The sequence below is a fragment of the Phodopus roborovskii genome, unplaced genomic scaffold (assembly GCF_943737965.1).
Source record: "Phodopus roborovskii unplaced genomic scaffold, PHOROB, whole genome shotgun sequence".
NCBI lineage: Eukaryota > Metazoa > Chordata > Mammalia > Rodentia > Cricetidae > Phodopus > Phodopus roborovskii.
The window spans coordinates 36,533,301-36,559,014 of record NW_026126517.1 but is presented as its reverse complement, the minus strand read 5'-3'; the positions used below and the strand labels follow the sequence as shown (position 1 = coordinate 36,559,014).

Here is a 25,714-nt window from a genome sequence, read left to right as displayed (position 1 = left end):
CAGAGGATTTAGGGACTCTAATCCTTAGTGTGAGGTTAAAAAAAAAGTGAGGGTCTCCGAGTCCTGTTTTCATAGATGAGAGTTTGATTATGAGTAAAGTTGAGAGGTTTTTGACTGTATATATGTAGATGAGGGACTGTCTTCCCATGGCCTTTGACAATTTCTTACTGACTTTTTTTACATATCTCTATATGTATGAGTGTTTTGTTGTGTGCCACATGTGTTCCTGATTCCCCAGGAGGCCAGAAGAGGGTGTTGGATTCTCTGGGACTGGAGTTATAGACAGTTGGGTGCTGGGAATTGAACTTGGATCCTCTACATGAGCAGAGCTCTTAACCACTGAGCCATCTCTCCTTCTTACTGATTTTTAATGTTTTAAATATGAGAGAAATGCTACTGTGGCTTCAAATGAACTTGTGTTACACTCTGTCCAGTGGCAAAGCCGTCTCCCTTTTCATCTCGGTGACCAAGGAAATCTCACCTCTGTGCTTATGCCGCCTCTCCTAGGAGAGCCTTTCAATGGACAGCTGGAAACGGAAGACAGAGGCCTGGAAGACAGAGACGAGAGGGGGAAGAACCAGGAGAAGGAAGACTCACCTGGCGAGGCCCCTGAGGTGTTGACATCAGAATCCACTCACACGCAGACCTTCCCCATCAGGCATCCAGATAGATTCCCTGCCCACCGACCAGACAACTTGGTGCCACCAGCACCACAGCCCCCCAGGCGAAGCCGGGACCACAACTGGAAGCAGCTGGGAACAACAGAATGCTCTACCACCTGTGGGAAAGGTACGCCTATGTGGGAAGCCCAAGCAAGGAAGATAAGAGAGGGCCCAGCCGATGAGGCAGTCCCTCACCACATAAATCACCTGCAGGATGGTTTGCTCATATGTACATTGTGTTAGAGGTTCCCAAGATAACCCACGGGCTCACCCAGCAGTGGGACTTAAAGATTCAGAAAATCTGTGCTCACAGCTCTGTTTCTCACAGTGAAAAAACAGATTCGGGTGAGCGAGTGGGCACATGGGCCAACTCCAGGAGAAACCAGCTCCCAGGTGTCCCCCTTCCAGCCCAGCCACCCAGAATCCTTCAGCAGTGATATGTGATGGGTCATGTCGAATATTGCCAACCAGAGATGCTCACCCAACCTTGGTGCACGAGTGTTTCCATAAGCATTCCATAGGCCTCACTCTAGCACCAAAGAGGGCAGGCTGACAAAGTAAACAGAGCATGGAGCACACAGAAACAGACATTCACTGTCATACTGGGGTCTTCATGGATCAAGATCACAAGCACAGAAAACACTCAGGCAATGGAGGAGGATGTCCCCCACCCCCACACACAGTGGGATCTTCATCCTGGACCCCAGAGTAGGCACAGACCACACCCAAACACCTGTCTTCACAGAGAGATCCTTTATTAAACAGGGAAGAAAAGTTAAAGAGGCTGCTTTCTGACTCAGGCAATTTGTTTGGTTGTTTTGTTTTGTTTTGTTTGGGTGTTTTAGAGACAGGGTTCTCTGTATTGCTTTGGAACCTGTCCTGGAACTAGCTCTCGTAGACCAGGCTGGTCTCAAACTCACAGAGATCTGACTGTCTCTGCCTCCCAAGCACTGGGATTAAGGGTGTACCACCACTGCCCGGCCAGACAGTTTGTAAGAAGATCAAAAGGGGAGATCTGTGTTAGTATTGGCCAGGATGTGGTGGTATATTTTGATTGGACTTGTTAATTAGGTGAGCCAAAGGGGGATTTTGATTGCTGTACTTCAATACTTTGATAGCTGGACCTTGGTAATGAGGCTCAGGAGGAAGTGGCCAAATAAGGGACTAGACCTTAGAAGCTAGCTTTAGGAATGGATCTAACTTTTTAGCCAGGCAGAAGGAATGGCGAGAAGGGCCTCTGTCCCTTCAGGCAGAGTGTTACCATGCCCCAAGGTTGCATCCCTGAAGTACCTCAACAAAGACAGGCAGCTAAAAAAAAAACAACCAACACAGCATCTGAGCAACGTGGGCCTTCTCGTTGAGCTCTCCCTGTGCTTGTGGTTGCCAACAGTGAGAACATACCCACATGCTTAGCAATCTAACGGTTTATAAATCAAGCTTATAAATGGCTGGTGTGAGCCGTCCTAAAATCTAAAGATTTCAGAGAGAAACAACACCTTTGGGTTTTGCTCATCAGCTTTCATCTTTGTCTATTCCTTTCCTATCCTCCTGATAAAAAAAAAAAAAAATTAATCCCAGGTTCATCCAGTGTCCTAACCCAGTCAGCTAGCACCACCAGAGAAAAATCCCTAGCCTACCAATGTCATATTTATTAACTGTTGCAAGAAAGGAGCCCATGTGCTGGAGGAAGCATGTAGCCTCTCTCAGAGCAAAAGGAAGATAGGACTGAGGGAAAGGGCGGAGTTTCAGTGACATTTTTAAAAATGGTGTTTTGATAGGCTCAAAGAAAACCATGACTGTTGTTTTATATGGAATGTGACATGTGTGAAGGGATCCACATCAGGTCTAGACTGTAACACAGATCCAGGGTCCTTCTGGCAGCCACTCCACAGTCAGGATCAACGGGGAAAGTGAACTCTGGAAATCCTTGTGTGGCTGTCAGGCTCCTGGGGCTGGAAATTGACCCTGACTCTTTGGGGGTGACTTGAGATCCTCCTAACAAGGAAACGCCGGTTTACTGCACACTTATAGTCTTCTCCCTATATAAGATGAGGGCATCTTAGCTGTCATTACCCTGAAATGGTTGTTCTCTGAAGGGACGATACTATAAACACAAAGGCTTTGTGTCCCTTACTCTCCACCGCCACCATCTCCCACAGTTTCTAAAACCTGGAAGACCATGTGATTTACCCCAGACATTAGTTTGGCGATTAGATTTTTTGATTTTTGTTTTGTTTTCTCTTCAAGAGACTTGAGTCTGAGCTGCGAAGATGGTTCTGTGTGTAAGAGCACTTGCTATGCAAGCATGAAGACCTGAATTCAGGTCCCCAAAGCCAAGCAAAGTGGGACATGCAGCATGAGCATAGTCAGTCTCAGTACCCTCAGAGAGATGGGAGGCTCCCAGAGAGACAGGAAAACTCCCAGAAGCTCCCAAACTAGCTAGCCTGGCCTACACAGCAGAAACAATGCAGGAAAACTGTTTGAAACAAGATAGGAAACAAGGACCAATGCCCCAGATTATCATCATGTAACACACATGTAACATCATCATCACACACACACACACACACACACACACACACACACACACACACACACGAACTTTGCAAGTTTAATAGTTAGCACAAACAGAAACCTCTGATAGCTGCTTCTATCTTTCTCATAAGAGTACTGGCCTAATGGCTTTGGGACTAGAATTTAGGTCTTTGGTTCTTTGTGTGTACAGGGGCAAAGCAGGGGCTGAAGTTCTTTATGTTCAAAGCCTTGATGAGTCTACAATGGTTCCACCTGGTAATTGGAGGATTAATTCATGAGCTCTTATTGCACCCATTTTGTTGTGCTCAGGCTACATGAGCCGAGAATATGGCCTGAAGATTGAACTGGCTTCTGTTAGGTTTCTGAAGGGAAATGAGATACCTGTAGACTGTGTCCTGACAGAGTCAGACAGCTTGAGATAATTCTGCCAAAGGGCCAGAATTACTTTAATAAGATTTTATCCAAAGCATCATAGAGATAAGCAGGGTATCTCAGTATTGACAAAGGAACATGAGATGCAAATGGATGATTTTCCAACTCTCCTGCCACTTATGATTTGGTGTGGTGCCCAGATAGCTTGGATGAAAATTGTCATTATATGATTTGCAATCCAGAATGACGCATGTAGATTCTTTCCCACTCTGTCCAGAGACTACAGGATACTGATTTGTGGGTGTGGTGAGGCAAAGGCAGAAGTATGTAACCCTGCCACTGTTCCCTGGATGGGTGCTTCTTGCCTGTCCAGGTGGTTATTCAACAGGCCCCTCTCCATTCTGTACTAGACATGATGGAGAAACATTCTGTGGCCAGGGGCTGTAAGTAGCAAAAGGTAGCTATGAATGTGGCTCAAGACAAAAGTTGTAAACTTATTTAGAACAAAATAAATGTTATTTTGAACTTGATTGTGAGGCTCTTGAGCACGAACTTTGTAGATGACAATATTGTGGCATAGCATCAAAAGGTGGGAAATGCTTGCTGGAGGGAGCAAAGGGGACATTCACCAGCTCCTGCTGTCTGTCCCCTGGGAGAAGAAGAAGTGCATCTCCACTTATGCTTGATTTTCAAGGCACCTCTTCAGAATATCTCTGGCTCCAGAGCCACAGGAGGGGCACACCTGGAACCCTGTGCCCCCATAAGAGTGATGACAGCAGACATGCAGGGCATGGGCAGTGCAATGCAAATGCACAAAGCATGTAGCTAAACTCAGTCCTCAGCACAAGTGACAAGTGTGCTGGCACTGTGTACTCCTCTGCTACAAAACCCAAGAGAGACCATTATCTGTCCCACACAAATGCCCTCCCAGACACCCTCCATCCTCCCTGGTGAAGCTGACCACACCTGTACTTCTTACCTCTACATCGACCATTTCAGCAACATCCTAGCACCCAACACGTCATTCTCGAGGGACGGTACCCAAGAGTGGCCCTTGATCGCTGTGGCTGTCAGCCATGATGCCCACACCTCTGCTTGTCTCCTGGCTTGGCTCTGTTAGTTCTTATATTTCCAAGTCTGCAGTTACCTGATTATTTTCTTGCTGCTTCTTTTGTCTAACTCTCAGGTTAGTGTGTCTCACAGACCTCAACACTGTTCCCCAAGCTCTGTTCCCTTTCCAGTACATCCACCACAATATGCCTGCATACAAACCAGGACAACCATCCTGCCACCAAAGTCCAGCCAGCACCTGCCCTGCCACCTTTCCCCTGCTTGTTAGCAGTCAGAGGAACCATTGCATCGAAGTCCTGAACAATAGGACTCCAGGTGACATGCCAAGTGACAATATCACTTTCTGTAGATGCTAAAGCTAACCCAAAGAAAGAAACTATTGCCATCACCAGAAGCAAGAGTTATAAAGCTGATATTTTTTCAGCATCAGATAGACAAAGAGCCTCTGATTTCATTTATTTGGTACTGTTCCATGAAGCTGGACCATGGACAATGAGCAATGCATGTAAAAGCAGTCAAATGGGAGGGAAGGTAAGCGGTGGCCATCTGCCAGACAACCCCAAGCAAGACCCATCTTTCCAGGCACAGAGCATTCCTACAGTATCCTGTGTCATTTGGGCTAAGTGTATTCGGTTTCCCCTCTGTGGGTGCCAAGCAGTTGGGGTATCTTACCCTTGCTTTTCAATCCACAGAGTTGTAAGTGGAAAAGTTATAGCCATACAGTCTGGAGGAAAAGGAGCAGACTAGCTAAAATCTTTACTTAATCCCCTAATAGCTGGGTTTCAAATGCTAAGGCTGTGGAATGAGTCTTATTCATCTTGGTGACTTAGCACAATGTGCTTAATGTGGGTTGGATTTAATTTAAAAATATCTCCTAGGTCTTGAGCGATGGCTCAGCAGTTAAGAACACCGACTGCTCTTCCTGAGGATCCAAGTTCACTTTCCAGCACCCACATGGCTGCTGACAACTGTCTGTAACCCCAGTTCCTGGGAACCTGACACAGTCTTCTGGCCTCTGTGGCCACTGCACAAAAGTGGTGCATAGTCATACACGCAGCCAAAATACCCGTACACATAAAAATATATCAATCTTAAAGATGCTTAGTAAAATGTATCTTCTAAAGTGGATGTAGGCATGTTGCTGAACAAAGATTTATACCAAAAAAGGCTTTGTTTGCTATTAATTTTATGGTCACAATTGCCTTTCACTCAGCTAATACTTAGACTTAGTTGGAACATTTTAAACACTTGAGTAATAGCTGTATGTGCATCTTTACTGCCACAGTAATTTCAACAGATGATGATCTCTGATTCAAAACTCTCTTGCAAATTGTCACATTTCTTATGCAAACTACCCCCTGACTCAGGGTATCACACAAGGGCAGCTTGAAGGAGCCCCGTGTCACACCCATGACTAATGCCACTGAAGCATTTACGTTAAAAGTTTATGTCTGGGCACTGGACCATCACTTCCTCTCAGTCTCTTGAGCAGTCATGTATCTGCATCCCCTGCCTTTCGTCACAAAGGGACGTTTTTGACTAAGACAGAGAGTAGCATTTGCTTGTGGGTGTAAGCGTACGTGTCTGGAATGCAGCTTGGTGTTCTGTCACTTTAGAGGTGACACAGAACAGTAGTAAGTTACCCTAGAATCTAACACCTCTTAGCCAGGGGTTTTCAACTGGATTTATAGTACCAGTCATGGATTCCCTCTAGGCAGCAGGTGATAACAGGGGTGAGAGGGTGAGAGCGGAAGTGATCAGAGCCCACTATGTGGGTGGATGAAACTGCCAAAGAACAGACTAAATAAAAGATTTTTTAAAAGACACTGTAAAAGAACAACGTTACTTTTCATGGCACAGTTAAAACTATAGTGAGTTACAGTTCCTGAAAAATGTCTGACTAGTTAGAAGCTCGGGTAATTTTTAAATAAGAGTTGTATGTTAGCCTAGTTTGTAGGGCCAACAGTTACTCCCACTGCATAGCAGCACCAGTAATACTCAAGTTCTGCCAGCAGGTGGCAGAGGAGAGAAAGACAAAATTGAATTGAGACCCAGAAATTACCCACCACTGGCTTTTTCTAGAAAATAGTTTGTCCTTATTAAGGCAATGAAACTAGTCTGTGTATCCAAAACAAAAACATAAATCAGTTACTAGTTTTCCAAAAAAAAAAGTACTAAAAGCTTAGACCTCTGTTAGGCACTCGGGCTACCGAGGTGCCCTGTCCTGAGAAACATGGCCTCATGGGAAGCTGGCAGATGCTGAGAAGACCAAGCCCCTGGGTCAGGAAACTGTTAGAGGATTGTGTGAAATGTGTGTCTGTAGTTCTTGAATCTCCTCTGCTCCAACCTCTTGTGTGAATGTGCATCTGGGTAGCAGGCAAGTTCATTGCACATTAGCCCAGTGGACAGCCCCCTTCCCTGACACACGTGCACAGGCACATCCAAACATTTCTCTATCCACCGCTAGACCCTTCAGGGTATTTGCTCCATGACACCTCTGGGAAATCTTGGAAAAGTTTCTGTTTGTGACGATTCTATGCTTGCTCCATTGACTAGTGAGCACTTTTACTGTCTCTCTGTGTGTATATGTATGTGTACATGCTTGTATGTACATGTGTATATACACATATACATATGTTCATGGGTGCACATATGTGCATATGTGTGTGGGTATCAGAGACAGCCTCGGCTGTCATCTTTCAGGAAGGTCATCCCCCTTGTTTTTGAGAGAGGACTTCTTGTTGGAACCTAGGACTCTCTAATGAGGCTAGGTGGCTGTCCAGCCAGCTCCAGGAATCCAGCCAGCTCCGTCCACCTCCCCTCCCCAACTCTGGGATTCTCAGCATGTACCTCTATGCCTGATTTTTCACAGTTGCTAGGGATTTAACATGGGTCCTTATACAGGGGCTTAATTGACTGAGCCATTTTCCCAACCACATCTCATATAATCTTGATCAACTATAAAAAAATTGTTTTATATTCCTTTTACAATAGATTGTAAGCTCACTGGGGACAAGAACTCGTGTGTGTGTGTGTGTGTGTGTGTGTGTGTGTGTGTGTCCTTTGCACAGCCACACCCCCCAGCAGGGCCATGTGGGTATGTCTATATCAACAAACAAGATGAAGGGATAGGACTTGGAGTTGATAGTCCTGTACCTTCTCTTCACCAGCATCCAAATGCCTGTGCAACTTTACCTTGGCCCAGCATCCCAGGGTGTGGGCTGGCCTTCAGGCATCTTGCTTGTCATTACAGGTTCACAATACCCGATCTTCCGCTGTGTGAACAGAAACACACATGAGGAGGTTCCCGAGAGCTACTGTGACTCCAGCATGAAGCCGACCCCAGAGGAGGAACCCTGCAACCTCTTCCCCTGCCCAGCCTTGTAAGAGGCCCCTCTGGCTAGGTCACCTTTCCTCCGGTCCTTAGTAGCAGATACAGTTGATTTTTTTTAACTCAGTATAAATTTGGTGTGTAAATACTGACTGGGACAGTGTCCAGGAGATGGACCGCTTAGCGAGCCTGCCTGTGTTTCTGGAAGGACTGGGGAATTGATGGTCTGCAGCAAGTCATCAAGCTCAGCCAGGAATCCCATCCAGGAAAACAAGGGAGGCCATAGGAGCGAGAACCCAGTGAGGCAGCTTGTAGGTGAGCTGAGTATATGGACAGATGGTGCCAAGTCGGCTTGGAAGAGCCAGGAAGAGTGTCCGGGAGAGGTTAGCAACAGGTTATTGAGTGATAATTGAGACTGTCTTATACAGATTGGGACAGGTGCCAAAAAAAGGTCAAAGCTTGATCCTTGGAATAAAGAAAAATATAGTTTCTATCCAAATGTTTGCTGAATGCCTGATCGTGTCTCATTCAGTAATTGTCAAGATTAGGGCATGGAAATAGTGGACAGCAGAGAATGCCTTCTGTACCTTCTCACTCTTTCTATAACTGTGTACAGAACCTGGGTGGTCTAGTCATGGTAAACAGCATGTCCTATAGGCTCCCTACAGTCACATGGCCTTTAGGCACTGCTCTGGGGAGAGGGTCCCCAATGATTTTGCTATGTATTCCTGTTAACCAGTCTTCTCCCCTCTTACCTCCCCCAACCCATTCCATGAGCCAGCTGGGACATCGGGGAGTGGTCTGAGTGCAGCAAAACCTGTGGCCTGGGCATGCAGCACCGACAGGTCCTGTGCCGCCAGGTGTACGCCAACCGCAGCCTGACAGTACAGCCCTACCGTTGCCAGCACCTGGAGAAGCCTGAGACCACCAGTACCTGCCAGCTCAAGATCTGCAGCGAGTGGCAGATTCGGACCGACTGGACCTCGGTACAGGACCTCCCCCTTCACCCCACCCCCACCCCCCCACCCTGCTCTCTCCCTTCCCTGTGCTAGGACCTGTGATGGCTAAGGTGGGGAACATTTGCTGAACAGCTGCTTGCAAACATATTTCATGCCAACAGCTCAGTAGAGTTCAGGCTAGTGTACATGGCCTATGTCTGGCCTCATGGGTTATCCTGTAAGAGTCCTATGCCTGCACACTTCACCTGCCTTGTGTCTCACATGTATTAAGAGAAGGTTGGCAACTGCTAGGAGAGCCAGCACCTTCTAGTGTTGTGCAGCCATCCCAGAGATGGAAAGGCTGGGGCCATAAGCAGGCCAGTAAACAAGATGCCATCCAAGAAAGTTCTTAGAGGAGTAGGCCATGGAGTTTTCCTTGATCATTCCCTCCCTGAGGAGTTACAGGCATTGCAGGGGACCCAACAACAGGGTCCTTCTCACATCTTCTGCTGTGGTCAGGTGACAAAGAATGAGGACATGACACCGAAGCCCTCTGTGTTTTAGTGCTCAGTGCCCTGTGGCGTGGGGCAGCGGACCCGAGACGTGAAGTGTGTGAGCAACATCGGAGACGTGGTGGATGACGAGGAGTGCAACATGAAACTCCGGCCAAGTGACATTGAGAACTGTGACATGGGGCCCTGTGCCAAGAGCTGGTTCCTGACAGAATGGAGTGAAAGGGTGAGTGTGCCACTGGCAGGGGTCATCTGGGTCACAGGCTCTCCCAGAGCCACCCAGAGACACTGGTAGCTCAGAATCCCACAGTTGATTCCTTCCCAGGGTGATAATGTCTAATTTGTCCTCATAAGATTCCACCAAAGAGGTTAGTTTGTTTTGTTTTTGGTGTTTTGATACAGTGTCTCTTTATGTAGCCAAGGCTGGCCTAGCTAGACCAGGCTTGCCTCACCTCAACCTCCCAAGTGTTCAGATTAAAGGCTATGTGCCACCATACCCAGCTGGAGCGTTAGTCACTGCTGAGCCATCTCTCCAGCACCCTTGAGTTAATAAAACTATAGAAGGCAAAAGTACTAGGTAATATTTCCTGTCATGGAAGTATGTCATGTGTGAGAGAGGTTGTCAGCTATTTACAGAGGAAAGAGTTAGAGGGACAGTAAGTCCTTGGTATCGTTTGGAAGTATCCCCAGAACCTGCAGGGGCCCCACTCACATGCCCTCCTTCTGTCTGACAGTGCTCAGCCGAGTGTGGGGCTGGCGTGAGGACTCGTTCGGTGGTGTGCATGACCAACCATGTCAGCAGCCTACCTCTGGAAGGTTGCGGGAACAACAGACCAGCAGAGACTACACCGTGTGACAATGGGCCCTGCACGGGCAAGGTGGAGTGGTTTGCTGGCAGCTGGAGTCAGGTGAGTGGCCAGAGCTGGGTACATCTGTCTGTACAACATAGCAGAAGGGTTAGAAACCAGCTCTGAACCTGGCCCTGCTACTCACTGCCTGTCATGACCCAGGAGAGCTGCCACGTTCTTATCGCCGCCTCCAGCCAACAGGTGCATCTAGTGTGCGCTCACTGAAGCACTTGAGCTACGTCTGTGAACAAAACACGTATCTCTGCCTCGGGGAATGAACATGAGTAGTCAAGGGCCAGACATATAGTAAATGCAGCAGGTGGCCGCTGCTGCCACATCGACACCATATGGCTACCATAACTAACGCTGGTTTTGTCAGTAGTTGACAACGTCAGAAGCTACCATTTAACAATCTGGAGGTGGGGCCTGAGGAGTGGCTCAGTAGGTAAAGTGTGTGCTGCACAAGCATGAGGGCCTGGCTTTAGACACCCCAGAGCCCATGTAAGAGCCGGACATGGCGGCACACACCTGTGACCGCAGGACTCTCAGTTGAGATAGGGGATGGACACAGAAGAACTCCCGGAGGCTTGCAGGCCAGCCAGCCTGAAATGCACAGAGTGAACCGCAAGAAATGCTGCCTTGAAGTAGAATATGAGAGCCAACATACAAGTTTGTGTGACTTCTACACATGCACCATGGTACATGTTTGCCTGCACACATACACATACATCATACGCATAGACTTTTTTGTTTTCAGACTGTAAGTGTACATTATAAAAAGCAAACAACAAAGAAGCTAAAGTAACTTACAAACTGATGAGCTAATTTTTCCTCCCCGGTCCAACATTGAACATGAACCCCTGAGGAGTACAGAGAGCCATCCCTCTGACTGGCCCATCACAGCCCGTACTCCACCCATTCCACCACCTCCCTGGAGTTCTTGGCCCACTTAGCATCTGGCTCCCACGGCTGGCTGATTCTCCAAGGCCTTTTTGGCGGAAGGTCATGATTTACACATTATCCATACTCTGGCTCCATGGAGAATTTTTTTTCAAGTAGCTTTGAAAACAGCTTGATCAAATTGGCTGTAACTGATACGGGCCCTTTGGAAAGCATGCCGACAGCAAAGGGCAGGAGGCAGAAAATTCCCATTTGTTTTTCCCCTGTCACCCCACCCTGGGGGCAGTTTTAAGGAAGTAATCATCAGTTGGGTATGGTGGCATGTACCTTTAGTCCTGGCATTCTGAGGCAGAGACAGGCAGATCTCTGTGAGTTCGAGGACAGCCTGGTCTACAGAGTAAGTTCCTGGAGAGCCAGGACTACATATAGTTTTAAAACTTAAAAAAAAAAAAATTACCCAAAGAAAAAAATACTTCTTCAACAGGAATGCTCATGACCTCAGAATGTTATCACTTGTCATTACCCAGTAAAATATCACAATTATAACAATAGTCAGGGACAGTGAGACACACCTGTAACCATAACAACAATCAAGTCAGGGATGGTGATACACCTGTAATCCCAACACTCAAGAGGCAGTCTCATCTACACATGATGCTATCTCAAATATATATATATATATATATTCATGAATATTCACATTCATATACTCAAATATATGAATATATATAAGTAACAATGGTAATTAGGGTGTTCTATATGTACATAATACAGTAGCCAATGACAGAATTTGAAAATGTAGAACCTGGGCTGGAGGGATGTTTGGGAGATGGCTCACCAGGGAAGAGCACTGTTGCTCTGCTGTAGTCCTAATACACACATGGTAGATCACAACTATCCTTAACTCCAGTTCCAGGGGATCTGGCACCCTCTTCTGGTTCTGTGGGTGTCAGGCACTCAGGTGGTGCTCATATATACATGCAGGTAAAACCCACATACACATACAATAATATATATATATATATATATATATATATATATATATATATATATATATTGGAGATGTGTTTCAGTTGGCAGAGAATTTGACTGACAGGCATGAAGCCCTAGGTTCAGTCCTCAGCACTACATAAAATCAGGCATGTTGTACATGCTGTAATCCCAGGACTTGGAAGTAGAGGCAGAAATATGAGAAGTTCAAGATCATCCTTATCTACATGGGGAGTTCAAGGCCAGCTTGAGCTATGTGGCACCTGCTTTAATATATAATATATATACATAATATATATTTAATATATTAATTATATATTCATTAATATTATTAATATAATTAATATATAATATATAATGATATAATTAATAATATTAATATAATTAATATATATTATATATATAGTCTCAACTATTTCAATGAATTGTTTTTATGTAAACAGCATGGGGAAATGTTTTCCTCTTTTATTTTCTTTAATGTTTTGATTAAAAATCTGTAAAATTCAAAAGAGAGAATGGGTTGAAGTCCTTCCAGTGCTGCTTTCATGAGAGTCCCTGTTGGATGGCTATGTGACTGAAGTCAACTCCAGTCTCATGGGACTCCTGACTCGGGGAGGTAATTTCACCTTCCTGAGTCTGTTTCCTTCTCAGTACATAGAGGACAATGACACTCTCCTTGGGCTGTCAGAAGGTACCCTGCTCTTCCTGAGGCTATAACCTCTGACTAAAACCAACTTAGCAGGGAGAGTGTCCATTTCATCCCATGCATCTAGGTAACTGGCCATCACTGAAGGAAGTCAGGGCAGAAACCTCAGAGGCCTGCCGCTTACTGGCTCCCTCAGGCACAGGTCCACCTGCCTAGAGATAGCACCACCCACAGTGCTGATGCTCAAGAACTAATGCTCAAGAAAATGCCCACAAGCTAATCTGATGGAGGCAACGCTTCAGCTGAAGTTGTGTCAAGTTGACAGCCAAGGTTATCTGTCACAGAGAACTTAAGGGTCAGGTCACATGGGGTGTCACCCATGGCTGGCAGTGGGGAAACACGTAGTCAAAATTAGATCTCTTCTCTCTGAGTCTTTTAATTGTTCACCTGGCAGCTGTGCCATGCCTTTGTCCCTAACCACGTGCCAAGAATCTGTGTCTATAGCCCACACTCAGACAGCAGACATGAGACAGTAAACCGGATGGAAGCAGGTCTAAGTCCAGATCAAAACTGAGCAGTGGGTACAGCACCGCCCTCCAGGGAGACATGCAGTAGGGGAGTGGAAAAGACAGGGTGCTGCAGAGGGCACCATGAGTGTGTGGCTGCTGCCATTCCTGCAGACCCCCCCCCCATGTCCTTGAGAACCCACTGAGGCCCTGGCCCATCTTCTCTGACTCTTGGTGCTGATGTAGTCCCACAAGCAGGGCTGCAGTTCAGGTCAAGTATCAGTTGCACCAGCACATTGTCGGGGCCAGCAGACAGACCAATCAGACCAATGTCAATGTCTCCTCCTCCATCTTTTTTTTTTTTTTTTTTTTTTTTTTTTTTTTGAGGCGTTCTCTCTCTAATCCTAGAGTTCACTAGTTACTAGTTATCTAGCCTGGCTGACCAGCAGCAAGCCTCCAGGGTCCTCCTTGTCTCTGCCTCCCAGCACTAAAAGCCACAGCCAGCCTTTGACATGGATGCTGGGGGTCTGAACTCACATCTTCTCACTAGTATCCACTGGGCCATTTCTCCCGCCCCTATTCCTCATCAACAATGGATTTTACCAGCATCTTTGCCAACTTCTATTCTTGTATATTCTGTCTTGCTTGGTCTTTTTCATCTGCCTCAGTGGAAGAATTGAAGATGTCCCTCCAGGAACGTGGTTTTCTTCCCCCTTTGCATCACGTGACACCCATCTGTTTCTTCTCCAGTGTTCCGTGGAGTGTGGCAGTGGGACACAGCAGAGGGAAGTGATCTGTGTTAGGAAGGATGCAGACACCTTTGAAGTGCTAGACCCTTATGAGTGTTCCTTCCTGGAGAGGCCCCCGAGCCAGCAGGCCTGCCACCTCAAGCCTTGTGGAGCTAAGTGGTTTAGCACAGAATGGAGCATGGTAAGTCACAGTCATCCACAGATGACTCCAGGCAGGGTCCTGGTCCCAACCCTAGAAGAGGCGATAGATCCCCTGTCATATCAATCTACTCTAGGTAGTCACGGTGAGGGGACTCTATTCAGTCGGGGAACCCTGAAGCTTTAGGATCTGGGTTTCTACACAGATGTGTTCATAATGCAGTGATTCTTGACCTTTAGGGTATATCTGGGGGTCTTGTTTTAAAAGGCCAATTCTGGGCCGCTCCTGGCAAAGAAATCTGTGCATTTAACAAGGAGGATACAGGTGTCCTTGTGCTGTAGCTAGATAAGCATTGCTGCAGAGAATGGTTGTTGAAGGGACTCAGAGATGATGCTTACCATGCTACACTGCAAGCAGGCACAGCAGCAGACACCTGCAACCCAGCACTGGGGAGAGAGAGACAGGAGGATCCCTGGGGCTCACTGGCCAGTCAGGCTAGCTGAACACTGAGCTTAAGATTCAGTCAGAGATCCTATCTCAAAATTGAAGTAGAGAGCTAGGCACAGTGGTGGCACATGCCTTTAATCCCAGCACTCCCGAGGCAAAGGTAGGCAATCTCTGGGAGTTTAGGGACAGCCTGGTGTATATAGTGAGTTCCAGGCCAGTCAAGGCTATATAGTGAGACCCTGTCTTGAAGAAAAAGTGTTGTAATTTTTAAAAATTAAAAATAAACAAGCATAAGACAATGGAAGTAAGATCTGTGGGTTTAGATTAAGGATCATAAAATTATCAACCAACTGCAAAGTGTAACTGAGATATGGATCCTAAGATTTTTGTTATTATTATTTTTTAATTTTTGCTTATTTTTTTATCTCACATGTATGGTTGTTTTGCCTACATGTATGTCTGTATACCACTTACATGCAGTACCCACAGAAGAGGCCATCAGGTCTCCTGGGACTGGAGTTATAGATGGTTATGAGCTGCCATGTAGGTACTAGGTATTGAACCTGGGTTCTCTGGAAGAGCAGCCAGTGCTCTTAACCTCTGAGCCATCTCTCCAGCCCCGTTTTGTTTAGTTTTTTTTTAAATAATGCTTTTCATTTATCACTTGAAAATCTGTCTATCTCTACTTCCCTCCAACTTGACCCTGATTTTTAAAGAAAAGAAAAACTATTTTTAAAATTGATAAGATTCATAAAATTAAAAAAAAAATAGTAGCTCGGTGGTGATGGTGAATACCTTTAATCCCAGCACTCAAGAGGGAGAGGTAGGAGGCTCTCTGTGAATTCAAGGCCAGCCCAGTCTACAAAACAAGTTCCAGAACAGGTTCCAAAAAACCTGTCTCCAAACACACATACACACACACAACGAAAATCGCTAATATATAGGTTTGTAATAAACTATCACATGGTACTTTTCTGGAGCTATAAATTAAAATATTATGGAAGTTGTGATGGGAGTCCAGAACTCCCTCAAAACACTACAAGGAGAGGAAGTGTCAGGACAGACAGGACAAGGTCGTGAGCTGCTGGGTGCTGGTCAGCAGGCATGTGGAGGTGCTTTTTAGTGCTCAGTTTCCCTTTTAGAGATGCTTACATTTCCCCCTGACCTTCCACTCTGGTGTGGGATTCCTACAGGCTGATGAGAAACCTGATGTTTTCCCTCTTTTTTGCTACCCAGTGCTCCAAAAGCTGTCAGGGAGGATTCCGGGTCCGGGAAGTGCGCTGTTTGTCTGATGACATGACCCCAGGTAGCCTCTGCGACCCCCAGTTAAAACCAGAAGAGAGAGAATCTTGTAACCCTCAGGACTGTGTCCCTGAAGTTGGTGAGTTTGGAGCTCCCATCTGGGAGAAAAGAGGAAGCTCTGTCAAGTTCTCTCTGTGGCCTTGTGACAGCCATGGCAATGAGCAGGGGGTGGAGGGGAGGGTCCTCGTGGTACTTTGGATATTATAATTTCATAGTTTAAGACTACAGCCCACTGGGATGTCCTCTGAGTTTCATAATGTGGGCTCCCGGTCTGGACATTGTTAGCAGCTTTATCTTTGGCAGAGTCATTTTGAGACATATCAAAGGTCATCAAAGTTTTGTTTATATATTCTATTTTGTTACCCCTTTCTTTCCCTTTATTCAATTTTATATTAGAAGTGAAATGCCCCCCCCTTTGAAAAGACAGCATAGCTAAATCTAGAAGACCAAACCATAATGTTTTTTAAAGAAAAATCATGGCTGGGGCTCAATGTCAGAACACTTGTCTGCCATACACAAAGCCCTGGATTTGATCCCAGTGCCATAGAAACCAGGCGTGGTGGTGAGTGCCTGTGATTCTAACCCTCCAGGGTACAGGCAAGAGACTCAGAAGATCAAGGTCATCATCTCCTACATATCAACTTCAAAGCCAGCCAGGGACACATACAGACCTGTTTTAGAAACAAAAACCCCTCTCATATCTTATTAGTGAGAAATCTTTTGCAAGCATGTACTGCCTGAGAGATGGTTTGTAGAATACATGCAATGGTTATGGCAGACAGTCCTTGCTTTGAAACTATCACAGTCAATTCCAAGGACATGACAGTTTTCACCATCTTTAATTACCCATGTCTGTGTGCCTGAGACAACTTTACTTTTTGATGTTGTACTTTGTAAAGAGCAATAGAAGAAACAATTGACGATCCAAATTTAAATCACTTCAACTGTGTGGTGTTGCCAAGGCAAATAAAAAAAATAGCTTGCGTGCATGATCCATTCATGGGAATTCTATCAATATTTATTCTGAAGCCTCCTGCCTGCAGAGTCCTTCCTACTAATTATAACACATTTTCCTATGACATGCTTCAAGTGTGCTCTCATGCCTCTTTCTTACCCTCTGCCTTCCTTTTCGTCTTCTGTCTTTATTTTAAGATAGAGGAAAAACAAATTTCTCTAAGAGTAGGGGAGAATTTCTTAAATGAAAACCCCAGAGCACAAACCACAAGGGAAAATGCTGGAATTCCAATAACGTTAAAATGTCAGCTATCTGCTTATCACCTGGCACCACATAGGAAGTTCCAAAAAGGAGTGCATGCCAGAGAAGATCCTTACAACACAGGAACCAGTAAAGCTTTGGATCCATTGCATAGAGAGGACTTCATGAGTCCACAGCACAAAGGACAGCTGGTCCAGCAAAGGGAGCCCAGTGGCAGACACCGTGACAGTGTGTTCCGCCTCACGCTGGGATCATTTTGCATCCACTAATAGATAACATACAGCATCTGCTGATCTGGGGGTGCATAAACCAGCTATGGTGGCACACACCTGGGAGATGGAGGCAGGAGGATCAGGAGGTCAACGCCATCCTCCGGTATCAGGGCCAGCTGAGGCTACATGAGACCCTGTCTTCTTCCCATCCCCCTGTCAAAAAGGAAAAAAAAAATGGAATTCTGCTGCTCTGCCAAGAGAAGTACAAATTTGTACTTCTTTGGAAGCACATACTTTGAAAGGCAACCATCACATCTAGTAATGCTGTATGTATCTCAAAACCCAGAAAGAAGACTTTTATTTAAAAAAAATGCTTAAAAGATTATTATTTATAACTGGAAAAAATGGGAATGAATATCTACCAATGGAAAATGGATAAGTTACATATTTACAAGGACATCTTCCCCAATAATAAAAATGAATGTATAGACTCAGTGTCAAATAAGTGGCCAGGAACTATGTGTAGTGTCTACATTTTCTTAAGATTAGATACCACGCCATGGTTAAGGACACCATCACAAACAGCTCAAGTGTGAGGAAATATTCACAGGCCGGGGAGAAGGCTCAGTGGGAAAAGTGGCTGCTGTGCAAACATGAGGACCTGAACTCGGATCCCTGCACCCACGTGAACACTGGGTACAGTGGCACATGCCTGTCACCCCAGCTCTGGGGAGGTGGAGACAAGCTTGCTGACCAGCCCTTCTATGAGGTCCTGGCTCAATGGCCAGAAGACTATGTGAAGGAGGAAGGACTAGTGATGCCCTAACCCATGAGTAGCCAAGGAGCTGTGTATCGGTGCTCATGGTGGCTGGGGGAGGAGTCACCTTCTTAGGTGGTGTAGCCACTTTAAGTTGCCTGTGCTCTGGTAAATAACCCCATACCTGTGTCCATATGAGCAGCACCCAGTTAAACTCATTTTAACAAGACATAAAAATAGGTACCCTCTATGATCATTTTCTTCTGTCTCCTTACGTCTTTATGGGTAGAAATCTTCAAATTTGACGTTCATCATCCCTGTCCTATCCCTTCATCATGATGGCTACATTATTATTATTATTATTATTATTATTATTATTTTAAGACAGCATCTCACTGTGCTGCCCTGGCTGACCTTGGACTACTGGTCCTCCTGCTTCAGCCTCCCAAGTGCTGGGATTATAGGCATGCCCCCTCCCCTTGGATATTCTTGAACAAATACTTCTTTTCTCTCTACTCTTTTCTTCTCCTCTCTCTTTCTCTCTCTGTGTGTGCGTGTGTGTGTGTGTGTGTGTGTGTGTGTGTGCAGCCAAAAAGTCAGATAACTTCCTCAATTGCTCTTTAACTTATTTTTCATATGTCTTTTTCTTTATTGTTCTTTGACAAGCTCATATACATATATAATATTTGGGGGTCATTTTCACTCCCTCATTATCCCCTCTCACCCCCTTCCCACTTCTACTGAGCCCTAACAAAACCCATCCCTGACATCCTCCTCTGGGCTCTGCACGTGCTCACTCAGGCTCGCACAGACACATAGATAGAAGCAGGGCCCAGATGAAGCGCTGTGTCCCCCACGTTTTCTCTTCCCTCTGGTCTTGGCTGCCTCTTGGGCTCAGGAATCTCTTCTGTTCTCTTCCACTGTAGATGAAAACTGCAAGGATAAGTACTACAACTGCAATGTGGTGGTCCAGGCGCGCCTCTGTGTCTACAACTACTACAAGACCGCCTGCTGTGCCTCTTGCACCCGCGTGGCCAACAGACACACAGGCTTCCTGGGGAGTCGATAACACTTCTGCTCTCCTGGGACTGCAAGCAGTACACCTGGCTGGTTGCTGCTCTACCAGGGGAAGTCCGTCCCCACTCTCACCTTCATAAAGGGTACCTACCACATGGTACCCAGGATGTTAGAAAGCCATGGCTCTGTCATGATGACTCCCTTCCTTGGGACCTGTCACCTGCTAATGGTGCCTACTGAAAAGCAAGCAGTCAAATGCATACAGCTCTCATCCCAGCTTCAGGCTTGCTATTGCCCAAGTCAGTAGCTGGACCACTGACCAAGCACAGCCTCCTTCCTGGTTCTATTGGCATGTCCAGAACTCGTACTCCTTCGTAAAGTCAAGAGAGGAGAGCACCCCATCCTACATCACCAACAAGCCTTGCTGAGACCTGTATATCCCTGTTGCCTCAGTCCAGCTGTGCCTGTCACCACCATTCTTAATGACAACAGACTGATGCCTCAGGACAGAGGTATCTCGCAGCAGACATTAGCTCACTGGAGGCCACAGTGTCCCAGGATGGGAGGCAGGAGATGAATACGTGCTCCCACTTTACTATCAAGGAAACTGAGGCTCAGCTGGGATAACTGTGGCAGGGCTGAGTGCCTACCTCAGGTGGTTGAGCATAGCCTCACCTCACAGCACCTCCAGTGACCAGCCTGGGGCCTGTCCACAGACCTACAGCCTGAAGAATGAACGGGGCTTCCTATCTGACCAGGAAGCTGAGTTGTATTCTATGAACAGAGCCCACTTCTGAAGCCCTTCCTCTGTCCACAAGTGCTGCCTCAACAGTCCTTAGTTCTTTCAATATATCTGTGCCCCTATTCCCGTTCCCTCAGTCACAGCTCCTGCAGATAGGACTCTGTGGTGTTTGCTAAGTTCCATCCTCAACAGAACCATCCCACAAGACAAGAAAGCCACAGGGAGGGCGAGAAGGTGTCCAGGTGGTCTCTGGGCCACTCTGCAGCTGGAACAAAGTCCCGAATCCCACAAGCTCGTGTTCCCTCATCCCTCCTGGGTTCTTCATGGCGTACCACCTGCTGGAAAGCCAAGCCACTAGTCCCAGCAAATCTCCATGTTTCAATAGGAGGAGTCTTATTTGGCCCTTGTGGGTAGATTAAAGAGTTTCTCTCTGGTAGTCTCACATTCCTCCCCAACCCATCCCCTGTGACTCTAGACTCTTGCTTCCACAAGACTTAACCACCAAGATCGGTTTTAATGATGCAGGTCTGGGAGAAGGAGCGCTGAGGTCCTCCCCATTTTCAATGACTCACTTCACCCAACTGTAATTCCAGAGGCCCCAGGCCTGAAGGGATTCAGTGCATATTGAAAAAAATGAACCATCTCCAGGGGTTGCGGGGAGACAATTAAGAAGATCTTTTTCTTAAAAATTGTAAATGTATAGAACTTCCCTTATTTCAGATCCTGGGCATGTTCCTCATAAAGCAAGCATACACCCTTAGCATGGGGTCCCTCCATAAGCTCATTACCTGTACCTTCCAGTGTGGCAATCATTCACAGCCATGGGAATCATGTCACCTGTCTGGTCTGACTCACTCTGTCAGGATCCACTGGCTTTGGCTTTATGTGAGTAGCTTCCAGAACTTATCTCCATCTGGGAAGCCAGGCACCATGGTCATCACCAGCTCTGCTGTGATGTCCTAATGTCCTAATGTTCATGTGGCATGTGGATCCACAGCCTGGCAGAGTCCATGCTTATTGTGCTAAGCAGGAAGAGAAGCCCCTGCAGGAGCAGTTTCTGACCAGTTGCCTCCTTACCCCTCCCCCTGTGTGCTTTTGCTTGTCCTAGGTAACTTTTCCTTTATGCAGCCATCTTCCGATCTTGCTGGACAAGCCAGTCATTTGAAGGAATCCTTGGAAGGTGTTTGTGTACATGTCAGAATATAAGGCATGCATGGCCCATGTATTAAAATGAAGCCTGGCATTAGCTCCAGGGAAGGGAAATGTTCTAGCAATTGAAGCCACCCAACAATGGGCGACACAGGAACTAAAGAACTTCTCTATGGAAAGCGAGCATGCTGGCCTTTCCAACTCACAAATTCTCAGAGCTGGGCTGGGATGATGATGGCTTTATCTATCCTGTGTCTCAGATGTCACCCCATAGTTTTAGGAAGGACATGATCCTACTGTAGAGTGGGAGTAGGTCATAGCAAAGGGGTCAGGCCCTGGTCTTCAGGCAAAAACAAAACAAAACAAAACATCTTACCTGAGTTCAATGGATATTTCCAAAAAAAAAAAAAAAAAGCTGTCCCCAGGAGTTCAGTCCCCTTAATAAGGTTATAGATTTCTAGAATGGGGTCAGGTAACCTCCTTGTCACAGGAGGCCAAGCTTGCTCCATTACCTATATAGCTCTCTCCCTACCATAGTGTGGAAAGGGGCGTTGGGGACCCCGGGACCACCAGGGAAGAGACACCGGTCCCTGAAGATGATCCTTTATCTGCCATCTCCTTCTCGGGCCTCTCTACATTCCCTCCCTTTATTGGCTCGGATGTGGAATTGAAATTTTTATTTCAGTACAAATTCTCCCCGTGTGCCAGATGGCCACATCCCCAGCTCTGAAGGAACAGTCAGGTAAATTAAAGCTACTGTGTAGCCTTTCTCAACAAAAATCATCAAAGCTCCAAATTAAAAGTGTGTGCTGTTTCTTTCACTCCCCGGAAAAAGAACCTTCCTTTCAGCCCCTGTGGAGTCTTTCGGTTTACCTCTCAGGGCCTGCAGGAAATATGCTATCCCACCGCTAGAGGGAGCAGTTCCCTTCACATAAACCATGCTTACCCTAGTAAGAAGCCAGGGGGTACTTCACCCATCCATCTCTCAGTGGCTGGGGAAGGGAGTTCTCACAACCACCCCAACTGCTCCTTTGCTTTTCCTGTCAGCCCAAGATTTCTGTGTTTTGTCTTCCCTCCTCACATCATCTATTTGCCCACCCCTCTCTCTCCTTAAAAGCATTTGTACCTAGCACCTTCTAGAAGGCTGGAAAATGGGAGATGCTGGCTTAATTTGTTTTGTGGTGTGAGAAGTCTAGATATTGCTAACCCCTGTCTAAGACAGTCTCCTTGTTTTATTAATAGCTGTCTTAGAGTTGGTACTAAGTTTTCCTATATAAATATGAGGAACAAAATGAAAGGAGACTGCATCACAACAGGGTGAATGATCCCTCAGCCCCACAGGCGGAGGCCAGCTTCTGATCCCTGCCAGACAAAACATTAGAAGAAAACTGGCCGAAGTCCTCAGCTTGGAGAGCCAACAGCATGCACGCATACATACATACATAGTGAAGAGAAAGGCTGGCTCTCAACAGTTCACTGACAAGCAGCTAAAGTTGCCACCTGTGGATTAAAAGCATAACTGTATAGTTGAAAAGTGATGAGAAGGGAAAATTTCAACTAAGATCAAAGTGAGTCAAGAAAATGGGGGGGAAGCACCAAAATATCAATGGCCCTTGAACTAGTGAGTTAGCTTAATAATCAGAGTGCTGAGGGACTCGAGTCTCAAGACCCACATGCAAAAAGCGGGATGCGGTGCTACTCACTTGTAATCCCAGCATGGGAGAGGCAGAGACAGGTGCATCCCTGGGGTTCACTAGATGGCCAGCCCAACCTACTTGGCAAGTTACAGGCCAGTGAGAGACCCTGTCTCAAAAAAAGATTGTGGATGACACTGAAGGACAACAGTTGACATTGTCCTCTGACCTCCATGTGCACACACATATGTTTATCTATGTGTAAGCCATTCCACAAGCCACCAAGCCCACAGGGAAAACATGGATGGGAGTCAAGATACATGGGTCTATAGGAAGACTGCTGTTCACATGTAACATTCAGGTGGGGTTTTCCAGTCCTGACAAAGAAGACAGACTGTTAGAGACAGTTCTAGGGACATCTGAGGTGTCACCTCTGCTGAAGAAACGCCATGAGAACCCTGAGTGAAACAGAACAAACTTCTGCGAGCTAGAATCTTCTATGGGTGCAGGGATACTGGAGGCAGTAGCCCCTGCTTAAAGATGGCAGCTGAGACAGGACAGGTGTGTCAGGATGTGGGAAGGGATCTGATATCTTCCTTGGCAACATGCCGTTCAAAGTCACCTCCGAGTCTAGGCTCTCCAAGTGGCCAAGAGGTGCACCTGCTCAGAGACAGCAAGTGACTGCTCTTTCTCACCTCGCTCCTAGCTGCCAGCACCTTGTCACCTTTTGAAACCTATTCATGCCTCTTCCCATGAACAGCACGTGACCTCACATGGCAGCCACTGGCAGCCCGGTCAGAGTCTGGTCTCCATATGTTTGCTTCACAAAAGAGCACACAGACACTCGGGCAGCTGTCTGCCTGCCTGGGGTCATACACCTCCACGGAGGCAGCCTTGACTAGCCTGGGCCACTCACCTCCAATTTGTACGAATTGCCTTGCCTTCCTGAAAGAGACCTTGCTGACAGAGAGTAAGCTCAACCCCAAACCATCCTTTACCATCTCTGAATCCTCGGTCCACTGGGATGCCCATCGTGCTGTGGACAGTGGCCCCAAGAATGTGGAAACTCCTCTTCTCCCTGCCTCTTGAGATCATGAGCCTCAGTGAGAGAAAGTCCATTCTGTTACACCCACTAACTCCCCCTTCCTACCCCTTGGCCCCCCAAAATCCACCCAACAGAAGGATATACTTTGCTATAACTTATTATTATGTTCTCTGTAAATACAAGATGTTTATAGGAAATGTGTATTCTGAACTGTATCTGCAGAATGGATCTCAACAGCAAAATAGTTCTGTTTATTTAGAATATGTTCATTGTTAGAGCGACCTAATAGGTATTTATTTACATATGCGATCCACATTTTCATAAAACCATTTGATCATACTAACCCAGCTTCCTGTACCACCAGTGGCTTATTCTAAGTCATTCTTATAGTTGTTTACTACAGCAATTGGCCAAACTTTAGGGGATGTAAGATAAATATAACCGACTCTACTTTTGACATATTCAGGGGTACTCTCCCCAGTATTGTGCCTGACTAAGACTGCGCCTTTCTGTCTTAAACACTCTATTTCCTCGTGTAATCTGCCCTCTCGTCACACCCACACACTTGGAGAAGGACAGACGGCCAGTGTTTCTCATCCCTTCTCACTGTGACCCACTGTTAGTGTCACCAGACTCGTGGACAACTTGGGCTGAGGCGGCTGGGAGAGGCTTTGGGACACATGGCAGCATCTCAGCTCTGCTGGTAACTCCAGGGCTGACCTGTGGACTGCAGAGCTGGGGGTGAGAAGCCCACTGAGGACACCAATCCATGTCTCCTTTACAGTGTTAAATTATTATGGGGGGAGGAGGAGGCGAGCAGAAGGTGAATTATATGAGCAAATACGGGCTGTTTTCAGCACTATTTTGTGTACAACTAATTTATTTTTATTGTAAAAATACAATAAACTGGGTAAACAGTTAACATAGTTGCGTTCTTGTCTGTCTTAGTCATTATTCTGTTGCTGTGAAGAGACACAATGAGTCGGGCAACTCTTATAAAGTAAGCCATTTACTTGGGGGCTTGATTATAGTTTGAGGCTCAGTCTGTTATCACCACGGTGGGGAGGATGGCGGGCAGCATGCACGGTGCTTGGGCAGTAGCTAAAAGCTTTATACCCTGATCTGCAGGAAGGAAGGGGTGGGAGGAAGGAGAGGGGAAGAGCGAGAGAGACTGGGCCTGCCATGGGCTTTAGACATCTCTAAAGCCCACCCTCAATGACACACTTCCTCCAACAAGAACACACCTATTCCAGCAAGGCCACGCCTCCTAGTCCTCCTCAAACAGTGCCAGTCCCTGGTGACTACGCATTCCAATGTATGAGTCTACGCGGGCCATTCTTATTCAAACCACTGTATTGCTTGATTGACGCCTGTGTGAAATTCTCCCAGAGAGATGAAAACATTGCTGCTGACCTCAGACAAAGAACTAAGAAGCCAAAACAACCCCACTCAAGTCAAATTTGGTGATCCAATGAGATTAGTGTAGACAATGGAGGACCTGTTAGTGGTTAAACCACTGAAGAAAATGGCTCTGATCACCAGCAATGGCTGTATCCCCAGGAAAGGGGAACCTAGTAAGCACCTCCCCTCCATGACAGATGTTAATGGGCCCAATCTTGTGCAGATCTCCTATGGATAATCAACACTGCTGAGTTCAAGAGAGCAAAATCCATATGCCTGGAGGACAGACATTCCATAAGGATGGCTATTCTAGTTCATCCTGTAACAAATACCATGACCCATAGCAAGTTGGGGATGGTACATGGCTTACACTTCCAGGTCACAGTCCCTCCCTCGTTGAGGGAGGTCAGGGCAAAAACTAAAGCAGAGGCCATGGAGCAATGCTGCTAACTGGCTGGCTCATTGTCTCATGCTCAGCTGCTTTCTTATACAGCCTAGGACCATCTCCACATTGGGCTGACCCTCCCACTCCAGTCATCAATCTAAAGACTCCCACTGACCTAACCACGAATCAATCTGATATGAACAATCCT

The 25,714-nt window shown here is 46.4% G+C and overlaps 2 protein-coding genes across 2 annotated transcripts in view; one reads left to right on the top strand and one right to left on the bottom strand.

Moving 5' to 3' along the window:
- The window catches only part of Thsd4 (thrombospondin type 1 domain containing 4), a 522,646-nt gene extending 503,156 nt beyond the window's left edge, over nucleotides 1-19,490 (top strand). Inside the window, exons 11-18 of the mRNA XM_051197674.1 lie at nucleotides 508-789; nucleotides 7,894-8,023; nucleotides 8,753-8,957; nucleotides 9,474-9,647; nucleotides 10,156-10,329; nucleotides 14,062-14,241; nucleotides 15,883-16,027; nucleotides 19,060-19,490. Of these exons, the coding sequence (XP_051053631.1) occupies nucleotides 508-789; nucleotides 7,894-8,023; nucleotides 8,753-8,957; nucleotides 9,474-9,647; nucleotides 10,156-10,329; nucleotides 14,062-14,241; nucleotides 15,883-16,027; nucleotides 19,060-19,202 (1,433 nt within the window). The 3' untranslated portion in view covers nucleotides 19,203-19,490. The remainder of the gene's footprint in view (nucleotides 1-507; nucleotides 790-7,893; nucleotides 8,024-8,752; nucleotides 8,958-9,473; nucleotides 9,648-10,155; nucleotides 10,330-14,061; nucleotides 14,242-15,882; nucleotides 16,028-19,059) is intronic.
- The window catches only part of LOC127231843 (leukotriene A-4 hydrolase-like), an 820,404-nt gene that overhangs the window by 688,848 nt on the left and 105,842 nt on the right, over nucleotides 1-25,714 (bottom strand).